This window comes from Artemia franciscana, unplaced genomic scaffold (genome assembly GCF_032884065.1).
Source record: "Artemia franciscana unplaced genomic scaffold, ASM3288406v1 Scaffold_1317, whole genome shotgun sequence".
Classification (NCBI taxonomy): domain Eukaryota; kingdom Metazoa; phylum Arthropoda; class Branchiopoda; order Anostraca; family Artemiidae; genus Artemia; species Artemia franciscana.
Genome location: NW_027062791.1, coordinates 30209 through 56829, shown reverse-complemented (window position 1 = coordinate 56829; position 26621 = coordinate 30209). Strand labels below are relative to the sequence as shown.

General features: G+C 34.6%; 1 protein-coding gene across 1 annotated transcript in view; it reads left to right on the top strand.

Annotated features, from left to right (window-relative positions):
* The first annotated feature begins 17843 nt into the window (after positions 1–17843).
* The window catches only part of LOC136042460 (uncharacterized), a 37395-nt gene continuing 28617 nt past the window's right edge, over positions 17844–26621 (top strand). The window contains exons 1-2 of the mRNA XM_065727419.1: positions 17844–18162; positions 20930–21148. Of these exons, the coding sequence (XP_065583491.1) occupies positions 18125–18162; positions 20930–21148 (257 nt within the window). The 5' untranslated portion in view covers positions 17844–18124. The remainder of the gene's footprint in view (positions 18163–20929; positions 21149–26621) is intronic.

Here is a 26621-nt window from a genome sequence, read left to right as displayed (position 1 = left end):
TCTGTAATTTTTTTTATTTAACAGAGCAACGTCATTGCTAAGCAGTAGCTTTTCTTCGTTATTGCTTAGAGAAACATGTCCTATTGAAGACTTAAGGAAGGAACGGGCTATCTTTACTTTTTAACCGATTTTAATGCATGCACATGTGGTCTCAGCATTGGGACAGCTACATATTCTGTAAATTATTTTTACTCTATATAATTGTTACTATTATATATACTATATGCTATTATACTATTATATATTATTATACTAACTATACTATTATACTAATATACTTAATTATACTGATTATGGTATTTAGTATACCATAATCAGTATAATTAAGTTTTTTTTCCCTAACAACTTAGATCAGGCGGAATTCAATGCACGAAATATACTCAAGCAAAAGTATCTTTTGCTTGACAACTTATCCAAAAATTAATTAAAATATATTTAATAAACATTAAAATATATTAATTGTATATTAAAACATATTAATTATACTAATTATTAATTATGCTTAATTATACCAATTATACTATTATATATAATTAGACTTAAGGAAGGAACGGGATATCTTTACTGTTTAATGGATTTAACGCATGCACAAATGGTCTCAAGATTGGGACAGCTAGACTGCTACAGTAAATTATTTAAATGTAAACTGTAAATTATTAATTCAGAATAAGTGCGTCCGTAAGTTCAGCGATGTAAGATGGCCAAAATTTCGTTTCCTTGACCAGTTCCGTAATTTTCCTATTTTTCATCCCTCTCTGACAACCAATGAAACAGTTTGTATGATATTTGTTTTGCTTCTTTAGTTTCACGTAACTTGAGCGTTTTTCTGCTGATTAGCGCATTCCAAGAACCGAACAAAATTATTTTTCGCATAAATTCCATTTTAAGTGCACGCAGTAAATAAAATGCTTCTAACCTCAGTAAAGGTTGTAGAAACGGCATTTTTAGTATATCTGTTGGATTTTTAATCTGTCGGTCGCAGATAGAAGACTATGGAATCTTAAAGCAGGAATTTCCAATTTTGAAGACTTTTAAGTGTATCATTATTATAATAAGAGCAAGGACATTTTGAAACATAAATAATGCGAAAACTAGTTCTTATAAACAATATACCCTAAGCCCCCCCCCTAAAAATATCAGCAAAATTTTCTTAATTTCTAGTTTAGCTACTTTTCTCTGTCTCGAAAAGGTGGTAGGTTGGGGAAAGTAAACTTTCAGAGACGGGTCTAGAGATTAAAGTGTGTCCTAGAAAGGTGTTATGAGGCACATAGCAGGCCTATTTTATCACCCTTTAAAGAAATAAGTGTGATTCAATTTATTTGGGTCCAGACGAAACTATATTCTCATTCAATTGCTCCATTATGGCCTGGATTTTAGAATTCTTGACCTGATATCGAGGCACTTTGGGTCTCACTAAAATTTTCTGGCAGTGGAATGTTGGAAAATTTGTTAAACAACAATTACAACCTTTTTATTTAATTTTCTTTGAAACAAAGTTTTCTTATAATTTGTTTGTTAATCTATTCGAAGACTACTTTTAAGCTTAAATATTGTATATAAAGCTGAACAATTTAAGAAAATTCAATCTTTCTTAGATGATCAGAATAAAACGGATTCTTAGCCTTTTTTTCATTAGATAATAAAATTGTATTTCTATTTAAGAAAAATCCTGAGTATTGCGCCCGTCCCCTAAAAATGGTAAAGGCGTGTGATGGTGATTCAAAACATCCCGCCTTACAAAGTGATGATATAGGCTTTTCATCGGCTCCCCAGCAAAGCAGTGAGAATATGGCAATTTAAACCCTACGAAGGTTTGATTTAGAACTTGAAGAGCTGATCCCAGTCTGCAAGATGGCGTTGTCAACCTTAGCGTAAGTGGAAGTTCTTTGACACTCAGAGATATTTCTAGAAAAGCTTATCTATTAGCGGTAATAATTTAAAGTTTTTTAGCACGATGAATCCATTCTTTTCATGTTTCTTCTTCCAATGCAAAAATAATAATGAAGCAAATCTTAAGATCCAACAAGTCGCGCAAGATGACATCACCTTCAATAAATTAACAATTCACGCAATACTTATTATATAACAAAAACGAAAATTAATAACACTTGCGTCTTGAGGTATTCGCCGTCAAACTTCTCCGTGATTTTTAACCATTAAGGAAGAAAAGACTAGTGACAATGGACGTAGTAAGAGTTATTATAGTGTCATTATCGTCGATTATCAGTTTAATCGACATATACTGATATTTTTTCCTTAAAATTTTTACCGCATTTTACTTATGAAAGGAAAAAAAGTAAAAACATTTAAAACATATTTCGTTTTCAATAAAGGTCTGGTCTTGACAAGGCAGTTATAAGCCCTACCCATGTTAATTTTTGCTTGTTTTAAGTTTGGCTCGGCTCTATATTGTAATTAAACAAAAAAAAAAACAAATTTTTTTAACTGAAAGTAAGGAGCGACATTAAAACAACAGAAATTACTACGTATATGAAAGGGGCTGATCCCTCCTCAACACCCCGCTCTTTACGCTAAAGTCTGATTCTTTCTCTCAACTCTACTTTTTAAAACAGTAAAAAACTTTAGCGTAAAGAGCGGGGTGTTGAGGAGGGAACAGACCCTTTCATATATGGAGTAATTTCTGTTTGTTTTAAGTTTTAATGTCGCTCCTTGCTTTCAGTTAAAAAAAATTGTTTTTTTAGTTTAATTTCTGGACGTTTTTGAATTAATGCATGTTTTGATTTTACTATTGCATATTTAGAAATTAGCATATTATTTTTTTGGCTAAATGGCTTTCTCATAATTTTGATCGGACAATTTCGAGAAAAAAAGAAGCGGGGAAAGAGGCCTAGTTACCCTCCAATTTTTTGATTACTTAAAAAGGCAACTAGAACTTTTAATTTTTTACGAACGTTTTTATTAGTAAAAATATATGTAACTTACGAATTAACTTACGTAATGAACTTCTATATTCGTATGTTTTTAATACGTATATGAGGGGGTTCGCCCCCTCGTCAATACCTAGCTCTTTAAACTATAGCTTAAATTTTGTCTTGACCCCTTCAGAATAACCCCTGAATCACAAAGGCCGTAGAATAAATAGTTGAAATTACTAAAAATAATTTAGCGTAAAGAGCGAGGTATTAGGAGGAGGTGAACCCCTCACATGCGTAATAATTTCTGTTTGTTTTAAGTTTTAATACTTCTCCTTACTTTCAGTTAAAAAAAAGCTTTTTCATATTTATTTCTTCGTTTTTTTTAAATGCCAGAAAAGCATTCCCCTTCATGGAAATTCTCTTCCCCCATAAAATTCCTCCATGGAAAGTTTCCCCCACATAGCTTCCTCCCCTCAACCGCTCCCCCAACCAAAAACGTCTCTACACTTCCCAATAACCATTACTGTATGCAAACACTGGTCAAAGTTTGTAACTTACAGCCACTCCCATCGGGACTGTGGGAGAGTAAGTCGTCCCCAAAGACATAGTTATTAGGTATTTTGACTATGTTGAATAAAATGGCTATCTCAAAGTTTTGATCCGGTGACTTTTGGAAAAAAAATGAGCGTGGGAGGGGGCCTAGGTGTTCTCCAATTTTTTTGGTCACTTAAAAAGGGCACTAGAAATTTTAATTTCCGTCACAATGAGCCCTCTTGTGACATTTTAGGACCGCTGGGTCGATACGATCACCCCTGGGAAAAAAACAAAAAAACAAAAAAAAAACAGATTTTTAAAGGGTATTTCACCCTATTTTCTAAAATATGGCAAATTTTCTCAGGCTCGTAACTTTTGATGAGTAAGATGAAACTTATATATTTCAAATCAGCATTAAAATGCGATTCTTTGATGTAACTATTGGTATCAAAATTCTGTTTTTTAAAGTTTCGGTTACTATTGAGCCGGGTCGCTCCTTACAGTTCGTTACCACGAACTGTTTGATTTCTGTTTGTTTTGAGTGTCATTTATTTATTAATTGTGATTTGTGGTAGTTGCATGCATGGACGATTATTTGGATTTATTTCTGATTAGTTTTTGGCTCAAAGGAGCTCTTTACTTTTCTTTGGAAAACTTGTTTTGTGGAAAAAGTTTTCAAATTAATTTCTGTTTGTTTTTATTGACATTGTATTTTCTTAAAAAAATAATACCTCATATATTTTCGGTTTTTTCTATAAGAATTCGTAGTTTGGATTGCTATTTGTACGTTCGAGAAACTTTTTCAACAATTTTTAATCCTGACACGAACAGTATTTTTTAATCTAATTCTATAACTCCTGAAGATGATCGGTAAAATTAAACTTAATTCCATTCCCAAAAGATTCCATCTAAGCTCTTTGACAATCTGCATACCCTTACAATTTTGTATTGATTTGAATTGTTAGACAGAAGCTGTAATAGTAGTAGCCCCAAAAGTTTCAACTTAATACTCCTAGTTGTTCTCGATATACTGCTGATGTTTCTTACTGGCAACCGTAAATACAATGCCTTTTGATTTAGTTTAAATCAACATTTAGCTGAAAAGCATAATGGGCCAATTGCATAATTGTGGGGGGTTGACATGTCCAATATCCCTAAACATATATTTGCTGGACGGTTCTACTACTATGCTGAACAAAATTTTGACTGGATACGTTCGGAAAACGAATGAGCTTGAGAAAATGGCTGCTTGCCCCCCAATCTCTTTTTACTCTTAAAAAGCGCACCAGAACTTTTAATTTAAAATTGGATTGGCTCCTTTAAAAGTTTCAATGATATTTTTAACTATTATTGAGTGCTGCTGCCTATGATATTGGTTATATTGCCTTTTGGAAACCTGCATACATACGGTTTTTCGTTTGATTGAAACTCCTCCTGAACATTCCATAAAAGTTCCATCTTAATACTCTTAATGTCATTAGTTACAGTAACTGTAGTGATAAATTAAAAGAATACACATAGTGCCTTCTGGCTAGTTCAAAATCACCCGAAACTCACACTTGAGTTTGTCTAACTTAATAATGTAAACTGTTCTTCAGATATTGCATTGTGACCTTTGAAATTCCACACACTCATAGTTTGTTTTGATTTAGTTCAACGTCCGCCTAAATAATCCTTAAAAGCTTCACCTAAATACCCTTAGCTTGCGCAATAGCAATAGTTGTAGCAGCATTAGTAGCAGTATGCGCATAGCACTTTTGGTTTCTTTAACATCCCCTTCATCACACGCGGAAAATTTCAGTTGAATACTCACCATCAACCGTTCCTGGAGCATATCTGATGCTTCCGCTTGACAACCTATGTGGGCATAGTGGGTTTTGAGTTCTATAAGTTTTTACATATCCAAAAATTTCCGTCTTAATACCCTTAGTTTTAAAATCAGTAGTAGTAGTAGCAGTAGAATTAATGTTAGTAGCCTAGGCTTTAGTCGCAGTAGTAGTAATAGAATAATAATAATAATTACAGAGTACTGGTACAAGCAGTAGCATTAGGATGAAAACATTTTCTTTTGGTTATTTCACCATCCCTAACAACAAGCCCTGTTAGTTTTAACCTTGACTCACCAAACTGTCCCTACGATATTGCTGTTATACCTTTTTGACAGCCTACATACAGACGGTGTGTTGTGACTCTGTTTTTGGGTAATAGTGGGCATGGAAGGGGGGCTGGTTGCCCTGAAATCACTTTTGACTATTAAAAAGTGCCCTAGCCCTTTCAATTTCCAATTGAATGAGCTCTTTTTGAAGTTTCTGCGACAACTTCTTCAATACAAAGTACCCTAATCTAAAAAAAAAAAAAAAATAATAATAATAAAAAAAAAAATACATTGTGCCCACTTCGCTCTTTACTAAAGGCAGCCATATTGCACAGCCTATGATATTTGTGTAAAAGGTTTATTTGACCTTTACCGAGATAACATATGATATTATGTGATTTATTAAGCAGACTATGTAATGAGATTGTAATTGTCAGTGGATCACCAATCTTCAGCTTTGAAAACATTCACGTGATGCAATGCTATCAAGCACCTGAAACCAAGCAAGTGTTTCTTGATAAACAGTCAGTAGGTTTAATTAACATCAAGACAAACTTTATATATAGTTTTTTTAAGTTCTTGCGTATTATATGGTGCACTTTCGAGAATTTGGATCTACAGATCATACAGTAACCGGTTTATGCCTGTCAGCATTTGAAGAAAATTAGTTAGACTCAGTTGAAATCTACATTGTTGGTATATTTTTATTTGTAGATATTGTAGGTATTATTAAATATAAAGATGGTATTTTGGTTGGGCTAGGTTATATTAGGTATTTAATGCAATGTGTTTTGTGCGGCCGAATCTGTGAAAGATCTAACAGAAACCGGTTTCAGTTCCTGGATCGGTTATGATTTGCTTATTTTAAGTGAGAAAAAAACACTTAAAATAGTATCTGCTTTTTCTAGAACTGATCAACCATTTAAAATTTACTAATCTCTATAATGCACTTACAAAACACCAAAATTCGCGGTCAAACTTCTCTGTGATCTTTAACCATTAAGGAAGAAAAGACTAGTTACAATGGACCTTGTAAGAGTTATTATAGTGTCATTATCGTCGATTATCAGTTTAATCGACATATACTGATATTTATTCCTTAAAGTTTTGACCGCGTTTTACTTATGAAAGGAAAAAAAGTAAAAACATTTAAAGCATATTTCGTTTTCAGTTATAAGCCCTACCCATGTTAATTTTTGCTTGATTTAAGTTTCGCTTTTTTAACTGAAGTCTTTTTAACTGAAAGTAAGGAGCGACATTAAAAATTTAATGCGACATTAAAAAACACTTAAAATAGTATCTGCTTTTTCTAGAAATGATCAACCATTTAAAATTTACTAATCTCTATAATGTACTTTCAAAACACCAAAATAAAAGCAAGAACAAAGGTGACGAAGGAGCTCTTATTTCATAACAAGTTTTTCAGCCAAGTATGTCAGACCAACTAAGCAAATAATTCCAAAAGTCAAATAGCTAACGCAATTTGAATCGACCTTGACAACAATTGCAGTTTGATGACATAACATTTCTTTTCCTTGGCGTTGATGGGTATTTGATTGTTTTCTGTAAATTTTCCAATTTAAGAAAGTTTTTTAACCAGTGATTATTTTTGTTGCACATGGAGCTTCCTGCACATCAGGCCATTTCGATGAACCCTTTAATATCTTCCTACACAACTTATGGTGTCAATGACTCTTGACCACGCCCTTATCAGTAATTTAAGTTTATAGACCCAAAATTGCATCACAACAAACTTTACAGCTCATCGATTAAGATAAAGTGAAACATAAGGGTTGCCAGGGCAGAGCCAGTTTAGGCCTCTCTTGGGCCCGGGGTCAATCTTGATTAATCCCCTCCCGCTGTCTCTAACAAAATTTGCAAGTCAAAGTTTATTTGTAAGTTTAATTGATTGATTAATTGTAATTTGTAAGTTTAATTTAATTTGTAAGTTTAATTCAAATCACGCCCCACAAGTTAAAACAGCTGTTGTAACTTCCCTCATTGATCGTGCCCTGAATATTTGCTCCGATTCGTATATAAATGCAGAGATAAACTTTATCAGAGATATTCTTTTTGGTAATGGATACCCCATTCCAATAAGATAATTAACCGTAGAATAAAAAGACATTCCTGTAAAATCGAAGATGATATTTCACAATGTGAGGCTGCTGATAAGCCCTCAAATATTGTCAACCTTCCGTATATCCCAAAAATCACAACAAAATTAAAAAATATTTGCACAAAAAATAATCTGTACGTAGTTTTTACTAATAATTTTAAAATCATTAATTTCTTAAATTCCGGTAAAGATAAGACCCCAGTTACTCGCCAAAGAGGGGTCTATCAAATACCCTGTGATTGTGGAAATTACTATGTCGGTAGGACCCATCAGAATCTAGAAAAACGGTTACAACAGCATAAAAAAGACATAGACAAGGCATTAATTTCAAATAGTTCCAACAACTCCTTTGATTCTGCTTTAGTTTGGCATATATTTAGTAATCTGTCCCACACGATACTTTTTGAAAAATCATCACTCATCAGTAATGATTTGGGGATAAAACAGCTGGTTCGAGAATCAATCGAAATTAGTCTCAAAATAAATAATAATATTTCTTTGAACAGGGACTTCGGAGAATACTTATTAAATTCTTTATACCAAAATTTAATTAAAAATGACCTAACAAAACATTTTACTAAACCGATTTATAATAATATTGAACCAGCTACGAAAAGGCCTTTGAGACAGGCTGCTAAGAATGCAAGGTTGGCTCTGAGAAATTGCATTTAATCACTTTGTTCTCTTTAGTTTGAATGAATCTATATTCTCACTTCATGCTTTTTGGCACTCCTGGTTGAACTTAATTGAAGTAAGGATGCTAGGGCTGTTTTTAAAAAACATCATTAGTTTTAATTCTCACAATTTAATGTAAGTTTATTTATATACACATATTTTCTCTCTCGTTTTCGTATTGTGCTGAAAACGGCCCTTGGACATAGGGCCGAAATATTCACGGAACTGATTTCCACTGTCTTAAAAAGATTTTCCCCTATTGTTTCTACTTTGTATTTGTAATTTTTTACTTGGTCATTTTCATTTGACTTAGGAAAATCGGCACCTGCTTCCCCCCCCCCCAGGATTTTGACAAAATTACGATCGTAAAAGAAAAGTCACTGTGCTATAACTATGAAAGCAAGGGTTCTTGGAAGGATGATAATCTAATCTAAATTCCTTCGTCACACAGGTATTTGAAACTTTAAAAATAATATTTTAGATAAGTTCTAAAAGTAAAAATCCGTTAACTTTCCAAGTAATAGAAATCATAGATCAATATTTGCAAAATATGCATAGATGTGGGTGGCGAAACAAAGTAAAGGTCTTTCTGGTCCATTCGTAATTTAAAATTAATGAAAATTTCATTAAGAAAAAACTAAATAAAAAAGCTGCTTTAAGAAAAAAAACAAATTAATATAATGCATAGGAATATATATGTGAATATAGATTAAAACAGATATTACAGTTAATCGATTTCGAAATAATTAAGATGACATGAAAACACTGAAATTTTTTTAGTAAGATGGTGAAATTTCCAAAGAAAAGTTAATTTTTGCAAATAATGAAAGAGGTTTGAATATTTAATTATAAGTTTTAATTGAAGGGGGAAGAATAAAAAAAAACTATAACGAGCTTAAACAATGATCATGAATTTGAAAATTGGAGAAAATGAATAAACTTTAATAAAAAATAAATAAAACGAAAACTGAAAGAAAATCACATTTTGTAAACTGTTGTTGTTGCTTTTCCACAAGCTAAGTACGATTATTTTACGACATTAAAACAAACAGACAAAAACATAACTGTTGTCAGGTTAAACCTTCTTTTGACACAAAAAAAAAAACTGTAATTAGCTTTACGTGGTACAGCTAATAGGTGTTTATCAGAACTTGATTGATTATCAAACAAATTCCAATGTCCCTAATGGAATCAACAGAACATATTACAGCTTCACCAATATAATTCTGTTATACTACTGCATACACTAATTGTTAAAACCATTTTCTCTTCAGCTGGTAAAAAAGCACAGACTCTTAACACAAAAATAAAAAAAAAAAATGAAAGAAGCTCACATTTCATAAACTGAAGTTGTATTTGAAAAGCAGCTTTTCCACAAGGTGAACATGATAATTTAAGCACCAAAACAGAAAGCAGGGTGACCGCTATGTCCTAGTTTTCTTTTTTGTAAAGTATGGTGTTTACTTCACTTTTTTCCGACTGTTTTAGCATCAGAACTGTTTTGCAGTTGTATAGATAAATATATAAGGTTATAAAGGTATATAAGGTATATAAAGGTATAAGGTTTCCGTATTTTACTGATGATTGTCTTCAACGAGTATCATGTTGGTGATTATAAGGATAATAGGATTCTGTATATGGAAATAATATTTTATTGATAAGAAAAATCTCCTTTCGTGTATCAGAATTCAAAAATATGCCGAGCCTATACCTTATTTTCGTTACACCACCAAGGACGGTGAAAATCAAATCTGATCCTTTCAATTTATTAAATGGAAAGTTACATAGCCACATGTACCTTAAAACATCAAATTGTTTAACGAATTGTAGTGACCCGGCTTAATAGTAAACGAAACTCTAGAAAATAGAATTTTGATACCTATAGTTACATCAAAAGAATCACATTTTTACGCTGATTTCTAAATATATAAGTTTCATCATAGTTACGATCCTGAGAAAATTTACCTTATTTTAGAAAATAGGGGAAACACCCTCTAAAAGTTAAAGAGCCTTAACAAAAGTGACATCATCAGATTCTACCCTACTGTAGAAGTTTCAAGGTCCTATCTACAAAAAGTAGAATTTTGTATTTTTTTTCCCAGAAGACAAATCAAGGATGCGTGATTATTTGTAATTTTTTTCCCACGGGTGATCGTATGGACCCAGTTTTCCTAGTTTGTCACAACAGGGCTCATTACAATGGAAATTAAAAGTTCTAGTGCCCGTTTTAAGTGCCCAAAGAAATTGGAGGGTACCTAGGCCCCCTCCCAGGCTCATTTTTTCCCAAAGTCACTGGACCAAATTATGAGATAGCCATTTTGTTCAGCGTAGTTGAAAAAACCTAATAATTATGTCTTTCAGGACCACTTAATCCCCCACGGTCCCCGAGGGAGGGGCTACAAGTTACAAACTTTATCCATTGTTTACATATAGTAATAGTTATTGGGACGGGTACAGAAGTTTTCAGGGGAACTTTTTCACGTTATAGAGGGGTCGGAAGGAGGGAGTTACGCGGGAGGATATTTCCATGGAGAAATTTATAATGAGGGAGGATAATTTCCATGAAGGGGCCACGAGATTTCTAGTATTATTTAAAAAACGAGAAAATAAATAAAAAAAAAGTTTTTTTCAGGTGGAAGTAAGGAGCAGCAATAGAACCTAAAACGAACAGAAATTATTATGTATATAAGGGGGCTTGTGTCCTCCAAAATACCTTACTCTTTAGGCTAAGGTATTTTGTAGTAATTTCAACTATTTATTTTACGGCCTTTGTGATTTAGGGGTCATTCTTAGAATTGGGACCAAATTGAAGCTTTAATGTAGAGAGCTAGGTATTGACGAGGGGGAGAACCCCTTCATATACGTAATTAATATATAAAAATATAAAATTTCGTTACGTAAGTTAATTCATAAGCTACGTATATTTATTGCTGATAGAAACTTTCGTAAAAAAAGTTCTAGTTGCCTTTCTAAGTGACCAAAAATTGGAGTGCAACTACACCTCCTCCCCTTCCCCTTTTTTCAAAAAAAACGTCCGATCAAAACTATTAGAAAGCCATTTAGCCAAAAAATTAATATGCAAATTTCGTTTTAATTATTCATGTGCGGTGAACCAAAATCAAACCAAGCATTAATTATGAAACGTCCAGAAACTAAATAAAAAAAACAAGTTTTTTAACTGCAAGTAAGGAGCAACATTAAAAATTGAAACGAACAAAAATTATTCCGTATATGAAAGTGGTTGTCCTCTCCTCAAAGCCTCGCTCTTTACGCTAAAGTTTTTTATTGTTTTAAAAGTATAGTCAAACAGTTCGTGGTAACGAACTGTAGTAAGGAGAGACCCGGGTCAATAGTAACCGAAACTCTAAAAAATGGAATTTTGATACCAATAGCTACATCAAAAAAATTACATTTTAATGCTAATTTTAAATATGTAACTTTCATCAAGATTAGTCATACCTATCAAAAGTTACGAGCCTGAGAAAATTTGCCTCATTTTAGAAAATAGGGGAAAACACCCCCTAAAAGTCATACGGTCTTAACGAAAATCATATCGTCAGATTCAGAGTATCAGAGAACCTTATTGTAGAAGTTTCAAGCTCCTTTCTACAAAAATGTGAAATTTCGCATATTTTGCCAGAAGACAAATCACGGATGCGTGTTTATTTGTTTATTTGTTTGTTTTTTTTTTATTTGCTTTTTTTCCCCCAGGGATGATCGTATCGAACCAGTGGTCCTAGATTGTCACGAGAGGGCTCATTCTAATGGAAATTAAAAGTTCTAGTACCCTTTTTAAGTTATGAAAAAAATTGGAGGGTACCTAGGCCCCCTCCCACGCTCATTTTTTCCCCAAAGTCACCGGATCAAAATTCTGAGATCGCCATTTTATTTACCATAGTCGAAAAACTTAATAACGATGTCTTTGAGGACGACTTACTCCCCCGCAGTCCCCGTGGGAGGGGTTGCAAGTTACAAACTTTGACCTGTGTTAACATATAATAATGGTTACTGGGAAGTGTACGGACGTTTTCATGGGTGTGTTGTTGATTTGGGATGTTGAGTTGAGGGGGGGGGGGGTACGTGGGAGGATCTTTCCATGGAAAAACATCTCATGGGGGAAGAGACTTTCAATGAAGGGGGTGCAGGATTTTCTAGCATTATTTAAAAAAAAAAAACAATTAAAAAGTAAATATGAAAAGTTTTTTTCTACTGAAAGTGAGGAGCAGTCTTAAAACTTAAAGCGAGCGGAAATTATTACCCATACATGGGGTTTCCCTCCTCGTAATACCTTGCTCTTTACGCTAAAGTATTTTTAGTAATTTAACTATTTACTCTACGGCCTTTGTGATTCAAGGGTCATTCTTATAGAATTTGGACAAAATTTAAGCTTTAATGTAAAGAGCGAGGTATCGACGAGGGGTGAACCACGCAATAAAAACATACAAATATAGAAGTTCATTATGTAAGTTAATTCGTAAATTCCGTATATTTTTTACTCATGAAAATGTTCGTAAAAAATTAAAAGTTCTAGTTGCCTTTTTAAGTAATCAAAAAATTGGAGGGCAACTAGGCCTCCTCCCTCGCTCCTTTTTTCTCGAAATCTTCCGATTAAAACTATGAAAAAGCCATTTACCAAAAACAAATTAATATACAAATTTCGTTTTAATTATTTATGTGCGGAGAGCCAAGATCAAAACATGCATTAATTCAAAAACGTCCAGAAATTAAACAAAAAAAAAACAAGTTTCTTTAAATGAAAGTAAGGAGCGACATTAAAACTTAAAACGAACAGAAATTACTCCGTATATGAAAGGGGCTTTTCGTCTTCAACGCCCCGCTCTTTACGCTAAAGTTTTTTACTGTTTTAAGATGTAGAGTTAAGAGTAAGAGTCAAACTTTAGCGTAAAGAGCGATGCGTTGAAGAGGAAAAGCCCCTTTCATATACGGAGTAATTTCTGTTCGTTTTAAGTTTTAATGTTCCTCCTTGCTTTCATTTAAAAAATTTGTTTTGTTATTTAATTGTGAGAAAGAGTCAAACTTTAGCGTAAAGAGCGGGACGTTGAGGAGGGGACAATTCCTTTCATATACGGAATAATTTCTGTTCGTTTTAAGTTTTAGTGCCGCTCCTCATTTGCAGTTAAAAACCTGTTTTTCTTTAATTTAATTACGAAAAAACAAGAATGTAATTTCGATGAGAATTAACCTATGCATGACGTTTGTTTTAGCAACAGGCGCCAAATTTAAAAAAAAGAAAAGAGGAAAAAAATGTGGATATAAAATCAGCAAAAAATTTGCTAAAACCAAATGGCACCAAATAGCTTAAGAAGATCTGGTTTTCCCTTGAAGGCATAGACACTTGTCTTTTGGAAGCGACAGTTGCGACAGATGGTTAATGTTTGGATGTTTAATGATAAAATGCGTTGGCAATTTAACAAACTAGTTTTGTGTATTTATTTTGACTATCCAATCTGGAAACTTGACAAAGATGAAATTCTGCCTCAATGCCTCAAACAGACTTAAGATGGGTCCGGAGGGGGGTATTGTTTTGTCTCCTTAGCATTTTAATCTTTAGATATCCCGTAGATCTCACTATGTGAAATGACATATGTTGTTTGGCGCAGGGTAGTTCGGTGTGGACATCAACTGTTGCTGCCCCATATGTGATAATTCTAAGCGTAATACTATTAGAACATTCGACCCCTATTTGGCCCCTACACCTTTAATGAGGGAATAGAACATAGAATCGAAGTTATCTAGAAGAAAGTTTTCAAGATTTTCTTTAAGCACAAATGGCCAATAATCACCCAGTAAAATAGGGCAAGATCGGTCACCCTAAATGATACAGGTTAGGTCCTCTATATCTGATTTGGTTGAAAGGCTCTATGTAAAGTGTGGAGCCAGAAGATATTCCCTCCAAAATAGAGCAAGCCCGGTCACCCTAAATGACGCATGTTTAGTCCATTATAGCAGATTTGGTTGAAAGGCTCTATGGAGATATTCCCTTCAAAATGGGACAAGATCGGTCACCCTAAATGATGCATGCAAGGTCGTCTATATCAGATTTGGTTGAAAGGCTCTATGTGAAGTGTGGAGCCAGGAGCTATTCCCTCCAAAATAAGGCGAGATCGGTCATCCTAAAAGATACATGTTAGGTCCTCTGTATCAGATTTGGTTGAAAGGCTTTATTTGAAGTGTGGAGCCAGGAGCTATTCCCTACAAAATAGGGCAGGCAAGAGCGATCACCCTAAATGATACATATTTAGTCCTCTGTATTAGATTTGATTGAAAGGCTCTATGTGAAGTGTGGAGCCAGGAGATATTCCCTTCAAAATAGGGCAAAATCGATCACCCTAAATGATACATGTTAGGTCCTCTGTATCAGATTTGGTTGAAAGGCTAAATGTGAAGTGTGTATCCAGGAGCTATTCCCTCCAAAATATGGCAGGCAAAATCGGTCACCCTAAATGATACACGTTTTGTCCTCTGTATTAAATTTGATTGAAAGGCTCTATGTTAAGTTTGGACCCAGGAGATATTTCCTACAAAATAGAGCAGGCTCGGTCACCCTAAATGATACATGCTAGGTCCTCTGTAGCAGATTTGGTTGAAAGGCCTCTATGCAAAGTGTTGAGTCCGGAGATAATCCCTCCAAAATAGGGCAATATCAGTCAACCTAAATGATGCATATTAGGTCCTCTATATCTGATTTGGTTGAAAGGCTCTATGTAAAGTGTGGAGCCAGAAGATATTCCCTCCAAAATAGAGCAAGCTCGGTCACCCTAAATGACGCATGTTTATTCCATATAGCAGATTTGGTTGAAAGGCCCTATGTGGAGTTTGGAGCCAGGAGATATTCCCTTCAAAATGGGACAAGATCGGTCATCCAAATTGATGCATGTTTAGTCGTCTATATAATATTTGGTTGAAAGGCTCTATGTGAAGTGCGGAGCCAGGAGATATTCCCTCTAAAATAGGGCAGGATTGATCAACCTCAATGATATAGAGGTCCCTTATATCAGATTGTGGAGCGAGGAGATATTCCCTCAAAAATAGGACAAGATCAGTCAACCTAAATGGTGCATGTTAGGTACTCTATAGCAGATTCGGTTGAAAGGCTCTATGTGAAGTGTGGAGCCAGAAGATATTCCCTCCAAAATAGAGCAAGCTCGGTCACCCTAAATGACGCATGTTTATTCCATTATAGCAGATTTGGTTGAAAGGCTCTATGTGGAGTTTGGAGCCAGGAGATATTCCCTTCAAAATGGGACAAGATCGGTCATCCAAAATGATGCATGTTTAGTCGTCTATATAATATTTGGTTGAAAAGCTCTATGTGAAGTGTGGAGCCAGGAGATATTCCCTCTAAAATAGGGCAGGATTGATCAACCTCAATGATATAGAGGTCCTTTATATCAGACTGTGGAGCGAGGAGATATTCCCTCAAAAATAGAACAAGATCAGTCAACCTAAATGATGCATGTTAGGTATTCTATAGCAGATTTGGTTGAAAGGCTCTATGTGAAGTGCGGAGCCAGTAGATGTTCCCTCCAAAATAGAGCAAGATTGGTCACCCTAAATGATACATGAAAGGTCCTCTATATCATATTTGGTTAAAAGGCTCTATGTGAAGTGTAGAGCCAGGAGATATTCTCTCCAAAATGGGGAAGATTGGTCAACCTAAATGATGCATGAAAGGTCCTCTATATCATATTTGGTTGAAAGGCTCTATGTGAAGTATGGAGCCAGGAGATATTCCCTCCAAAATAGGGCAAGATTGGTCAGCCTAAATGATGGGTGTTAGGTCCTCTATGTCAGATTTGATTGAAAGGCCCATGTGAAGTGTGGAGCCAGGAGATGTTATGTTTAGTTATACCTATCAAAGGTTACGAACCTGAGAAAAGTTTTCCTGATTTTCGAAAAAAGAATTCATTAGAATTCCTAAAATTCATAGAATCTTAATGAAAATCACAATATCAGATTCAGCGCATTAGACATCCCTACTGTAGAGGTTTTAAGCTCTTATTTGCATAAAAATAGAATTTTCCAATTTTTGCCAGAAGAATTTTGTTTATTTGTGAGAGGAATTTTGTTTATTTGTTTGTTTTGTTTGTTTGTTTTCCTCTGGGGTGATTGTATCAACCCAATAAGCCTAAAACATCGAGAAGGGGTCCGTTCCATCGGAATTATAAAGTTCTAGTGCCCTTTTTAAGTGACCAAAAAATTGGAGGGTAACTAGGCCCCTTCTCACGCCACTTTTTCCACGACATCGTCTGATCAACTTGTTCAGCGCAGTTAAAAGACCTAATAACTACGTTTTTGGGGATAGCATGACCCCTCATAACCCCTGGAGAAAGGTCTTAAATGTCCATTGTGTACGTATAGTATTTGTATAGCATTAGTATTTTGGAAAATATGCATGTATTTTTCGTGCGTGGAGGGGAGGACAAATTTTTTTGCCGAGAGGAATTTGCTCGTGGAGAAATTTCCATGGAGAGGAAACTTTTCCAGAGAGTGAACTTTTCACAGGGAATTGTATATACTGGGGGGAATTTGCCAGAATTCCTATACAAAATTTCTTTTTATGCACTGTTTTATCTTTACTGAATCAATTTTACGCGTGGACCTGTTAAAAGTAATTGTCCGGGATACTCTTCTATCAGGATTGAATTGTCCAGAGTATATTTCCACGGGAGGTTTTTTCTTTCCTTTGAGGTGGAGATTTCCTGGCGTTATTTCCAAAACGATCAGAAGTTAAATTAACGAAAAACAAGTTTTTTTTTCTACTTATAGTAAGGAGTAATATTAAAACTCAAAACGAGCAGACATTATTGCGTGTACGATGGGATTTCCTTCTCCTCAACATCTTGCTCTTAGTGCCAAAGTTTAAAATTGTTCCAATTCTTTGAAAACGACTCTAGAAACACAAGAGTAATTTAATTAGAACATAAGTAACTTTTTTTTCAAATGTCAAAAAAATTCAGTGTAAAGAGCTAGGTTTTGAGGAGAGGGACAATATCTTCGTAAACGCAATAATTTCTTTTTGGTTTAAATTTAATATTGCTCCTTAGTTTCAGTTGAAAAAACTTGTTTTTTCTTATTTAATTGGCAAATATAAGAGAGATTCTGTGATATTAAGACGCTACTGAAATATAGAAAATTGCTAAAATTACTAAAACAATTACTAAAATAATTAAAATAAAATTACGTAAAATTATTAATATTATTATATTAAATATAGAAAAACCTTAATTATTGATTTTACGGTAAAAAAAAAAAAAACAGTCTTCAAAGTTAGATCCCGTCCCTAGAACAAGCTGGACCACTCCCGGAAGAATATCTCGTCCGGCTTTTTTTAGTTGGCCCCACGTGTTGATACTTGTTATTGTACTAGTTAAGCAGCTACACCTGTTTTTCAGAACACTTACTAATTGCAACTACCTATACAACCGGTAAATCCGCAATTTAACTATCTATTACTCTAAGGACACGAAAACAAGCAAATTAGCGGCATTGAATTTCTTTTATTCGTATATTGCCGAGTTGAGATACTACTTATTATCGCTTCATTAATTCTAACCGTTTTGTGCCGGAAAAAATAGCTGAAACGGATCATGTGCTCTGAATCAAGCAATGACCTTAACTTTTATAACTAAAATGTCTATGGTCAGCGCCCAGAATAGTTGTGACGAAAAACGCAGTGGGAAAAATTAGTTGAGCACATTGTTCCCTCTGGTGCACCCTGGTAGTTGTCATATAGTTGATTATTACCGAAATTTTGGTTTAACTGATTCTTAAAAATAGTCGAAGTTATAAATTGGTTTGGATATGAACCTATTAGGTATGAAGGTGCAACAATTTGGAAGGTGAGTTGTTAGATATATTTTGGGGAAGGAGCAGACCAGAAATTAGATACAAAAATATATTTTACATTCAATCTTCAGCTGCTCCATATCTGCTGGCTAGTATCAGGGAGTCGGTCACTTTTTACGGGTTTAAAAATAAATTGAAGACATTTTATTTATGTAATAGATTTTGAACGGCAGGAGGTTTATGATGTTTTTTTTTGCAGTTTTTTGGGGTGGGTTGGGGGCTGAAACCGGTAAATAATATTTAATGGGATTATTTTGTTGTGTTGTGTTCATGTGTATGTGTTGCTGTTTTTTATTTATAAGATAGGCTAGGTGGATAATCATTAGTTGTTTAGATATTTATTTATGATATAAATCATAACATGAATCTGCAGCACAAGTCCTTAGGACTTTATTTTTGCTGCAATAATTTATTAGTGTTGTCATTTTTATTTATGTTTATATCGTGGATAAAAATAAAACCTACCTACCTACATACCTACGTAATTATAAACTCTCAGAAGAGCCAAAAAAAACTTATAACTTTTACTATTCCTTCTGACAACCGTAAAACAAAAAGGGATCGGTACGTAAAATCAGTACATATCCATCCGTTTTGTTTCACGGTTATCGTCGCGGATAAAAAGTTGCGGGGTTTTTATTTTGCTCTTCCAAAAATTTACAATCATGGAAATATGTCCTTTTCATACGCGACTGACGCGTTGCTCTTTTCGAATATAAGGCTACACTGAGGAGCTGTCCTCCTCTGAAGGAAACATATAGCCTAAACAAAATATAAGTGGTGCAATTCTACAATTTGTGCTTTTTCCAAATATCATGGTCGCCTTTTTGACAATGCCCCTCAGCCTCCTAATAGTCCCTTATATAGCCATGATAATATATTTCTTAGTTTTTTTTTCCTCTTGAAATGCGTCAAATAACAGATAGCTCGTTTTTGACTCACTGGAATTCACTTTTGCCAGAGTGATTACAGCTGAAATGTGGGTGACAATTTTATTTGGAATGATTTAGAAATGGGGGGTAACAGTGGATGAAAACATGATGATTTGACCTCGCTCTTTGCGAAAAAGTTTTTTAGTACTTTAAAAAAAAGATTCATGTTGTTTTAAATAACCGATCATTGTCTTACAAGAGTCATTCTTGAAGAACTCGGATAAAAAGTAAACTTTAGCGTAAAGATTGAGGTATTGAGGAGGGGATAACCTTCCTCACATACGTACTAATTTCCGTTCGTTTTAAGCCATAATGTTGTTCTTTACTCTCAGTTGAAAGTTGTTTTTTTAATTTAATTTCTGATCGTTTTTTAAAATGGAGCAAAATCCGGCTTCGCCCAAATGAAAATATCTTTTAGAGAATTCAATTCCGATGAAAATTCACCCCGGGCAGTTACCATGAACATCTCCGCATGTAAAATTAAGTCAGCAAGGAGAAAGTAAGACAAATAAAAATAATTTCGTATAGGAATTCTGGCAAATTCCCCCTAAAAGAAACTTCCGGAAACTTCCTTCCTCAAGAAAAATTATTCTCGGTGAAAGTCACCCAGCAGAAAATTCACCCTCACCCATCCCAAAAATGTATGCATGCTTCCCAATAGCAAACACTATGCGTAAAAAATGCGCAAATGTCATACAGTAAAGATCTTTCCCCAGGGGTCGTGGGGAGAAGGGGGTCTTGCTATCTTCAAAGGCTTAGTTATTGGACCTTTCAATTATGCTGAACTATAACTATCAAAAAGCATTATTCAAAAAGTAATAGCAATTTACTGAAAACTCTAGCTTGAGATTTTTAGAGATTTGTTTACCAGAATTTCCAATAGTTTGAAGAAACTGTACGAGTTTTCCAAGTAAAATTGTACCGTAAGAGGCCAGTTTCTACTATCTGAACACCCGGTTAAAAGTTTGATATAACAAGAATAAATTATTCGATAAACCAAAACTTGAACAGACATCCGAGTAAGAAAGGAGCAAGTAAAACCAAAATGTATAAGAAAATGTATATTGTACCCACAAATTCCCAAATGTACCGCGTTGCACCAAGGCCCCTAAATTGTACCAAAAACAGTACAATTGTACCGCTTGGCCGAAGATCGTTGAGAGGCTTATAAGTTAGTCTTGCTTACGTAATTCTCATACAAGGGGGGCGTTGAATTCTTCGTCAGCCCTCTCAACTCCGGGCGGTCTTTAGCAAGACCATCTGCGTTTGACAGCAAAGTTCCAGCTTGGTCCAGGAAATTCCCGATATTAACCGTTCACCGAACTTGTGTATATCTCTTGGAGGCTTCCAGCTATTACTGATTGGTTCAAAGTTTTATTAATAGAACTGTGCTCATCTGTATTTTTCTGATCGCCAATAGAGAATCAGATGGAATAGAAAACTGAAACAGAACAGAGTATAGGAAAGATCAGGAATTTTAGAACTTATAAATTAGAAAGAACTATAAATTATAGACTAATAAACTTTATTAATTGTATTTAAAAAAAATTAATAGTTGGCTCAAATTCTTCAATACTGAAAGATAGAAAAATGAAAATTATTTTCATCATATTCTAGGTACGCATACAGGATTTGTTTCAAGACGAAGAGGGATGACACGTCAATAAAGGAAAAAAAGAGGTATGCCAGCTATATGAAAAACATTGAATTTAACCATTAAAATATTGGGGTTTAAGGAATAGGTGGGGATTAAAAACCTTATCTATAAATGTCTGTTCTATTTCTTTTTTAATCTATTAGGCCATTGAGAACTAATTTACTGTTTCAGCATGGTCCCTGTAATATTTTGGCTATCAATGGCAAATTTCAACGAAGCGCAACCTGATTCTCAAGAAATTTTGGCTGCTGAATTTGAATCTGATTTTAATGCCAGAGAAAACCCGCTATTTCAAGAATTGGAACTGGACGTTGCAACAGATTCAGCCCCTATTGACGACGGGTTTACTGAATTTTTCCAGGAAACGCCAGACTTAGATACAAATTTACAGTGAGTATTCTTTTTAATAAACTCTTAATAAAAGATGATTTTCATTAAAAAACTAGAAAGTTTAGAAATGTTAAAATGTGAAATAAACTGAAAAAATGTATTTGTCGGCTTTATTTTCGTTTTTGCAATATTTGCAAGTAAGTCAACCACATGGAGATACAAAAACGAAACAAAAACCAGATGAAGTGATAGAGAACACTTAAGGACCATCTCCCTCTAAAATACAACATAAATAAAAAAAAATTAACACAAAAAATATTTGTAACCTGAATGATTAACGACTCCTTGATTGAATAATGAAACTTGAATAACGATTGAATAAAAAAAATTAATTTGTGAGAGTGGATTTAATAATAATTACATTAGTGATGCTCTTGTCGAAATATTATCAGGTTTAGAGTTATTTTGAACGGGGGGGGGGCATAATCACCAGAAACTTCTAGGCCTTCGTTGCTAAGGAAATGTGAAGTTTGGCGGCAGAATTTGGTCTGCTTCACTGATTAAAGTTTTGTGGGAGCAACATTTTGACTTGATCACTTCGTCATTGACTAAAGTCATTAGAATTCTCCTTGCATCCGAAATCTTTACTAATAATAGTACCTAGGTAAGTGAAGCTATCCACTCAATGAAAGTTCTTAAGCCGAACTGGCCAGACATGACAATAAACAACTAAGAGAGATAAAACTCTACAAAAAGAAAACTTCAAACGAGACGACGGCCAGTAGAGAGGAAAGTCTAAAACAACACGGATATTTCGCCTGTATCCAAACAAGGCATCTTCAGCACAAAATCAAAAATTAAAAGAAAACTAATCTAAAAACAAATAAAAACCACCTCCAATAATAATAAATACAATTGTCGCCACGTAGGGAAAAGCAGCTATTTGAGTTACTTCAATGAGAACCAAAGAGCAACTCGGTTGAGAATCAAAGAGCAACTCAAGAGCAAGAGCATCCATATAAAATCGGATAAAACACAACCCTGCTTAACTCTTTATTCAATACGAAACCAGCTACTAACCTCATTTTCTATTTAATCGCAGATATTTTATTCTCGTATCGTTTAAATGAAACGCATGCTTAAAATCTATAATGCTGAGGACTAAAGGTGTTTGATAACTCAGGAACTTCTCAATTATTGATGGAAGCTAAAGAATTTGGTCCTCCCCTCTTATTAAGACCACATTGTTCTGCTCTTAAAACTTTATCTTCAGCGTCTCTAAGTCTAAAATATATCATCATGCTAAATAATGTGCTTCCTACAGAAACCAGACAAAGGTCTCTGTAATTATCACACTCATCCTTATCACCTTTCTTAAACAGGGGTTTAATTAAAGTTTCCCTAAAATTGCTTGGTACTTCCCCCTTTTCAAAAATTATATTCATAATATTCAGTAATTTATCTCTAATTTTACAGCCACCCTATTTAAAACTTGTTTACCACACTATCAGTATCATCACTTGGTGCCTTATTGTTTTTTTTAATCTTTTTTTGAAAAAGGACTAAAAATCCTGAATACAACCCTTTATTCAGGTGCTTTTACACCAAAGGACCAACTTTAAGCCTCTCTTGATAAAAAATCTTATCTGGGTTGAATTCAAATGAAGTGTGATATTCCTGACTTCCTACAAATAAATTGACAGGTAGAGGGGTTGCGGTGGATCCGTGGCCATAGTGTGACTATTTTGCCTGGACTTCAGACAGGTAAATTCCTGACATTTTCTGTTGGGTGAACGACTTCGTCACTTTTGTTCTTTGAATTGAAATAAAGTCAATTTTTCAAGATTATGGTTCATCGCGCAATAGACTTCTTTGTTTTGTTTTTCCACAAAACTGGTTTCCCATTTTGCAATGTGCTTGTAAAGTGACTGACTTGTCAAGGTTGTTTTTAGCAAAGAATAAGGAACTGATGAATTATGACTGAATGCTTGTTTTAACTGCTCCTTCAAAGAAATGGTGTCAGTTAGGGCGGGGTCGACCCACCCCTAAATGTATTGAAAAATACCCCTTTTTGGTATTTTCACTGAAAAATGGCTTTGTTTAGTATTTTCGTTGACAAAATGAAAAACATCATATCTGAATTCCCTAGAATTAGAAAAACACATTTTGCCTCCCTCCCCTCTCTACTTGTCCATGAACTGACACAACTTCTCCTAAGCATATTTAAATACCTCGATCGGGTATATTAGTAAATACATACTCTACCACGTGTTGGATAAAATGTTTTAGCAGTTGTACAAGCAATTCACGATGGGGGGGGGGGTACCAGCATATAGGGGAGGAGAGTAACTTGTACGATATACTCCCTACCGCTCAAGAAATAAAGCAAGGTTAGTCCTTATAAATTATACCTAAGTATGATAAAAATATAATATTTTACAAACACATTGGACTATATATTTACACATTAAGGGGTAGTGGTAAAGTACAGCGGGTTGGCATGCAAAATGTGTTAGCTACAGTTATTCTGATATTATGAAGTGAGATTTGTTTTCTGACTTCACACTGTCCAAATACTTTATCCCCTCCCCCCCGCTTAATGTGGAAATATATAGCCCAAATTGTATATTTCTCATTTACTATGTCATTTCTCTTTGTCTTTTCTCACGCTAAGTTGAAAGAAACTAGCGAAAGAAATCGGTGTACAGTGCGTCAATGCATGAACAACTTGAGCTGTAGGGGGTATATCATACAAGTAATGGTTTTATTATTAATGCCTCATTTTTATTTGGCATCTTACCAAAAAGACATTTTACCATTACAAGAGAATGGCTTTTCAACACAGCATAGGTAAACAGCCTTTCAAATTGGCTGATCCGTTTGACATTTTGCCCTAAAAATGTCAAACAGCTATCCGAAAAAGTGGATCTAAGGCTAAGGGAGCTACAGGGGACAAAAAGTACCCAGAAGGAGGGGGGGTTTGCCTTCCAAACACTAATGAACTATAGAAAGGCCGATAGAATTTTTAATCAGACGAACCCCTCCCACGTTTTTATTACTTCTTCTTCCACAAAAAGTAGCCACACAATTGCATGAGAAGCTCCTTGCTCTTTATAAAGTCAAGTCTATAGCGTTGAGTCTAAAATTATTCTTGTGTTCGTTTTCGATTTCACGTTTTTTCCACATATTGATTTCTTTGTGCATCGGGGATATGATACTTATATCAATCAGGTAAAAACGATGCATCGAGCATTATCAGATTTTTTCCTATTTCAAGTCATCTTAGCGGAAGAAGAAAAAAAAATCAATATCTTGTAGCTTCGAATTTAAAAAAAAAAAAAACGTCTGTTTGAATATTAGACTAAAGATACTAAAATCGAAGAGTTTCTGCTTCACACCATCTGCTTTGGATACCTTGCTCGATATTTTGATATATATTACACAAGAAAAAACCTTTAAATTTTTTTAGCAAGTCTTAGTAAAGAACAAGTCGCGTTGTCATCACTTTTGCTCAAACCGCTCTTTAAAGTAACTACCAGCTCTTTATAGTATCCAAAGAAGCAACTTTTTAAAAGACAATTATGCTGAAAAGATATGTATGCTGCATCATCTTGTAAATGAAGATGAATTTGCTGCCAAAAACTGAAGTTTATTTTAATGATGAAGATCAGTCATGAGTGCCGTCATCAATGGTTATAACCTACTATTTATGGTCTCACTTTTAATTCGCCCCTTGTCAAAAGATACGTTTGCTACACCTTGTTGTGAATGAAGATGCATTTTTGTCAAAAATTGCAGTTTATTTCAATGATGATGGTCAGCCATGAGTGACGTCATCAGTGGTAGTAGCTTACCGTATATGGCGTCATTTATGATCCATCCCTTGCCAGAAGATACATGCGCTACATCATCTTACATATGAAGATACTTTTTTTTCAAAAATCGGATTTTATTTTTATGATAGTCAGCCATGAGTGACTCCATCAATGGTTATAACCTACTATTTATGGTCTCATTTTTAATTCGTCTCTTGTCAAAAGATACGTTTGCTACACCATATTGTAAATGAAGATGCATTTTTTGTCAAAAATTGCAGTTTATTTTAATGATGATGGTCAGCCATGAGTGACGTCGTCAATGGTTGTAGCTTACCGTATGGCGTATATGGCGTCATTAATAATCCATTCCTTGCCAGAAGATACATGTGCTACATCATCTTGAATATGAAGATACATTTTTTTTTATCAAAAATTGAAGTTTATTTTAATGATGGTGACGTCATCAGTGGTTATAACCTAATGTATACAGTGTCATTTGTAATTCATCTCTTGTCAAAAGATACGAGGCCTTCATCATCTTGTATATGAAGCTGCATTTTTTTCAGAGATTGCAGTTTTTTAAAGATCACGGTCAGCCATAAGTGATGTCATCAATGCTTATAACCTATCATATACGGCGTCATTTGTAATTCATCCTTTGTCAAAAGAATACCCGTGCTATAACATCTTGTAAATGAAGGTGCAGTTTTTGGTCGAAAATTGTATTTATTATAATGTTCCGTTTTGTTAGTTACTGAAAACACTAGATATTTTAGATTTGTTTCAATCAAGTCCTTAAACAGCCTTCTATGATTTTTCACTGCCTGACTAGCGGCGGGAAGAGAAAAAAGGAAAAAGTGATTTTCCTTGTTTTTCAAGGGGGAGGGGGGAGGGGTGCTGCAAGTTTTTTTCCTGATTGAGAAGTTTTCAACAATAGCAATTCCAAGTGTGTACTTTTTACCTTGATCCGACGCCATTTTTGAGGGGTTTCAGGCTTTTCTTTTAACTCCCATATTTCTTTTCACTTCAAAAGTTTTCTAAAGTGTTTTTAAATTTTTCCTTATTATGCACCGTAGTTCTTTTTTTTTTTTTGCTTAATTGTGCCTATAGTGGTAGCCATGAAAGTCAAATTATAAAATTTTGGGTTGGTTTTGAGCGACAAAAATGTTAATCTATCTATATATATATAAACAAGTTGTCTGTGTGTGTGTGCGTGTGTGTCGAGTTACGTCATGTTTGTGTGTCGACTGACGTCATGTTAGTTGACTGACGTCATTTTAAGGATTGAGCTGTATGCGTCATGAAGTTGTTTGTTGACTGACGTCATGTTTGTCAACTGATGAAATTACATACTGGGACACCGGGACACAAATGACGACCGGGACACAGGGAATATAAATGACGACCGGGAACCTCAAAGACAAATTACAGACTGGGACACCCGGACACAAATCACGACCGGGACACAGGGAATATAAATGACGACCGGGACACAGGGACACAACTACAACGGGGACGCCGGGGGCACAGGCGGGATATATAAATGACGACCGGGATACGGGGATTGTTCGAATAGAAATTGCAGACCGGGACACCGGGACACAAATGACGACCGGGACACAGGGAATATAAATGACGACCGGGACACTCAATGAGAAATTACAAACTGGGACACCGGGACACAAATGACGACCGGGACACAGGGAATATAAATG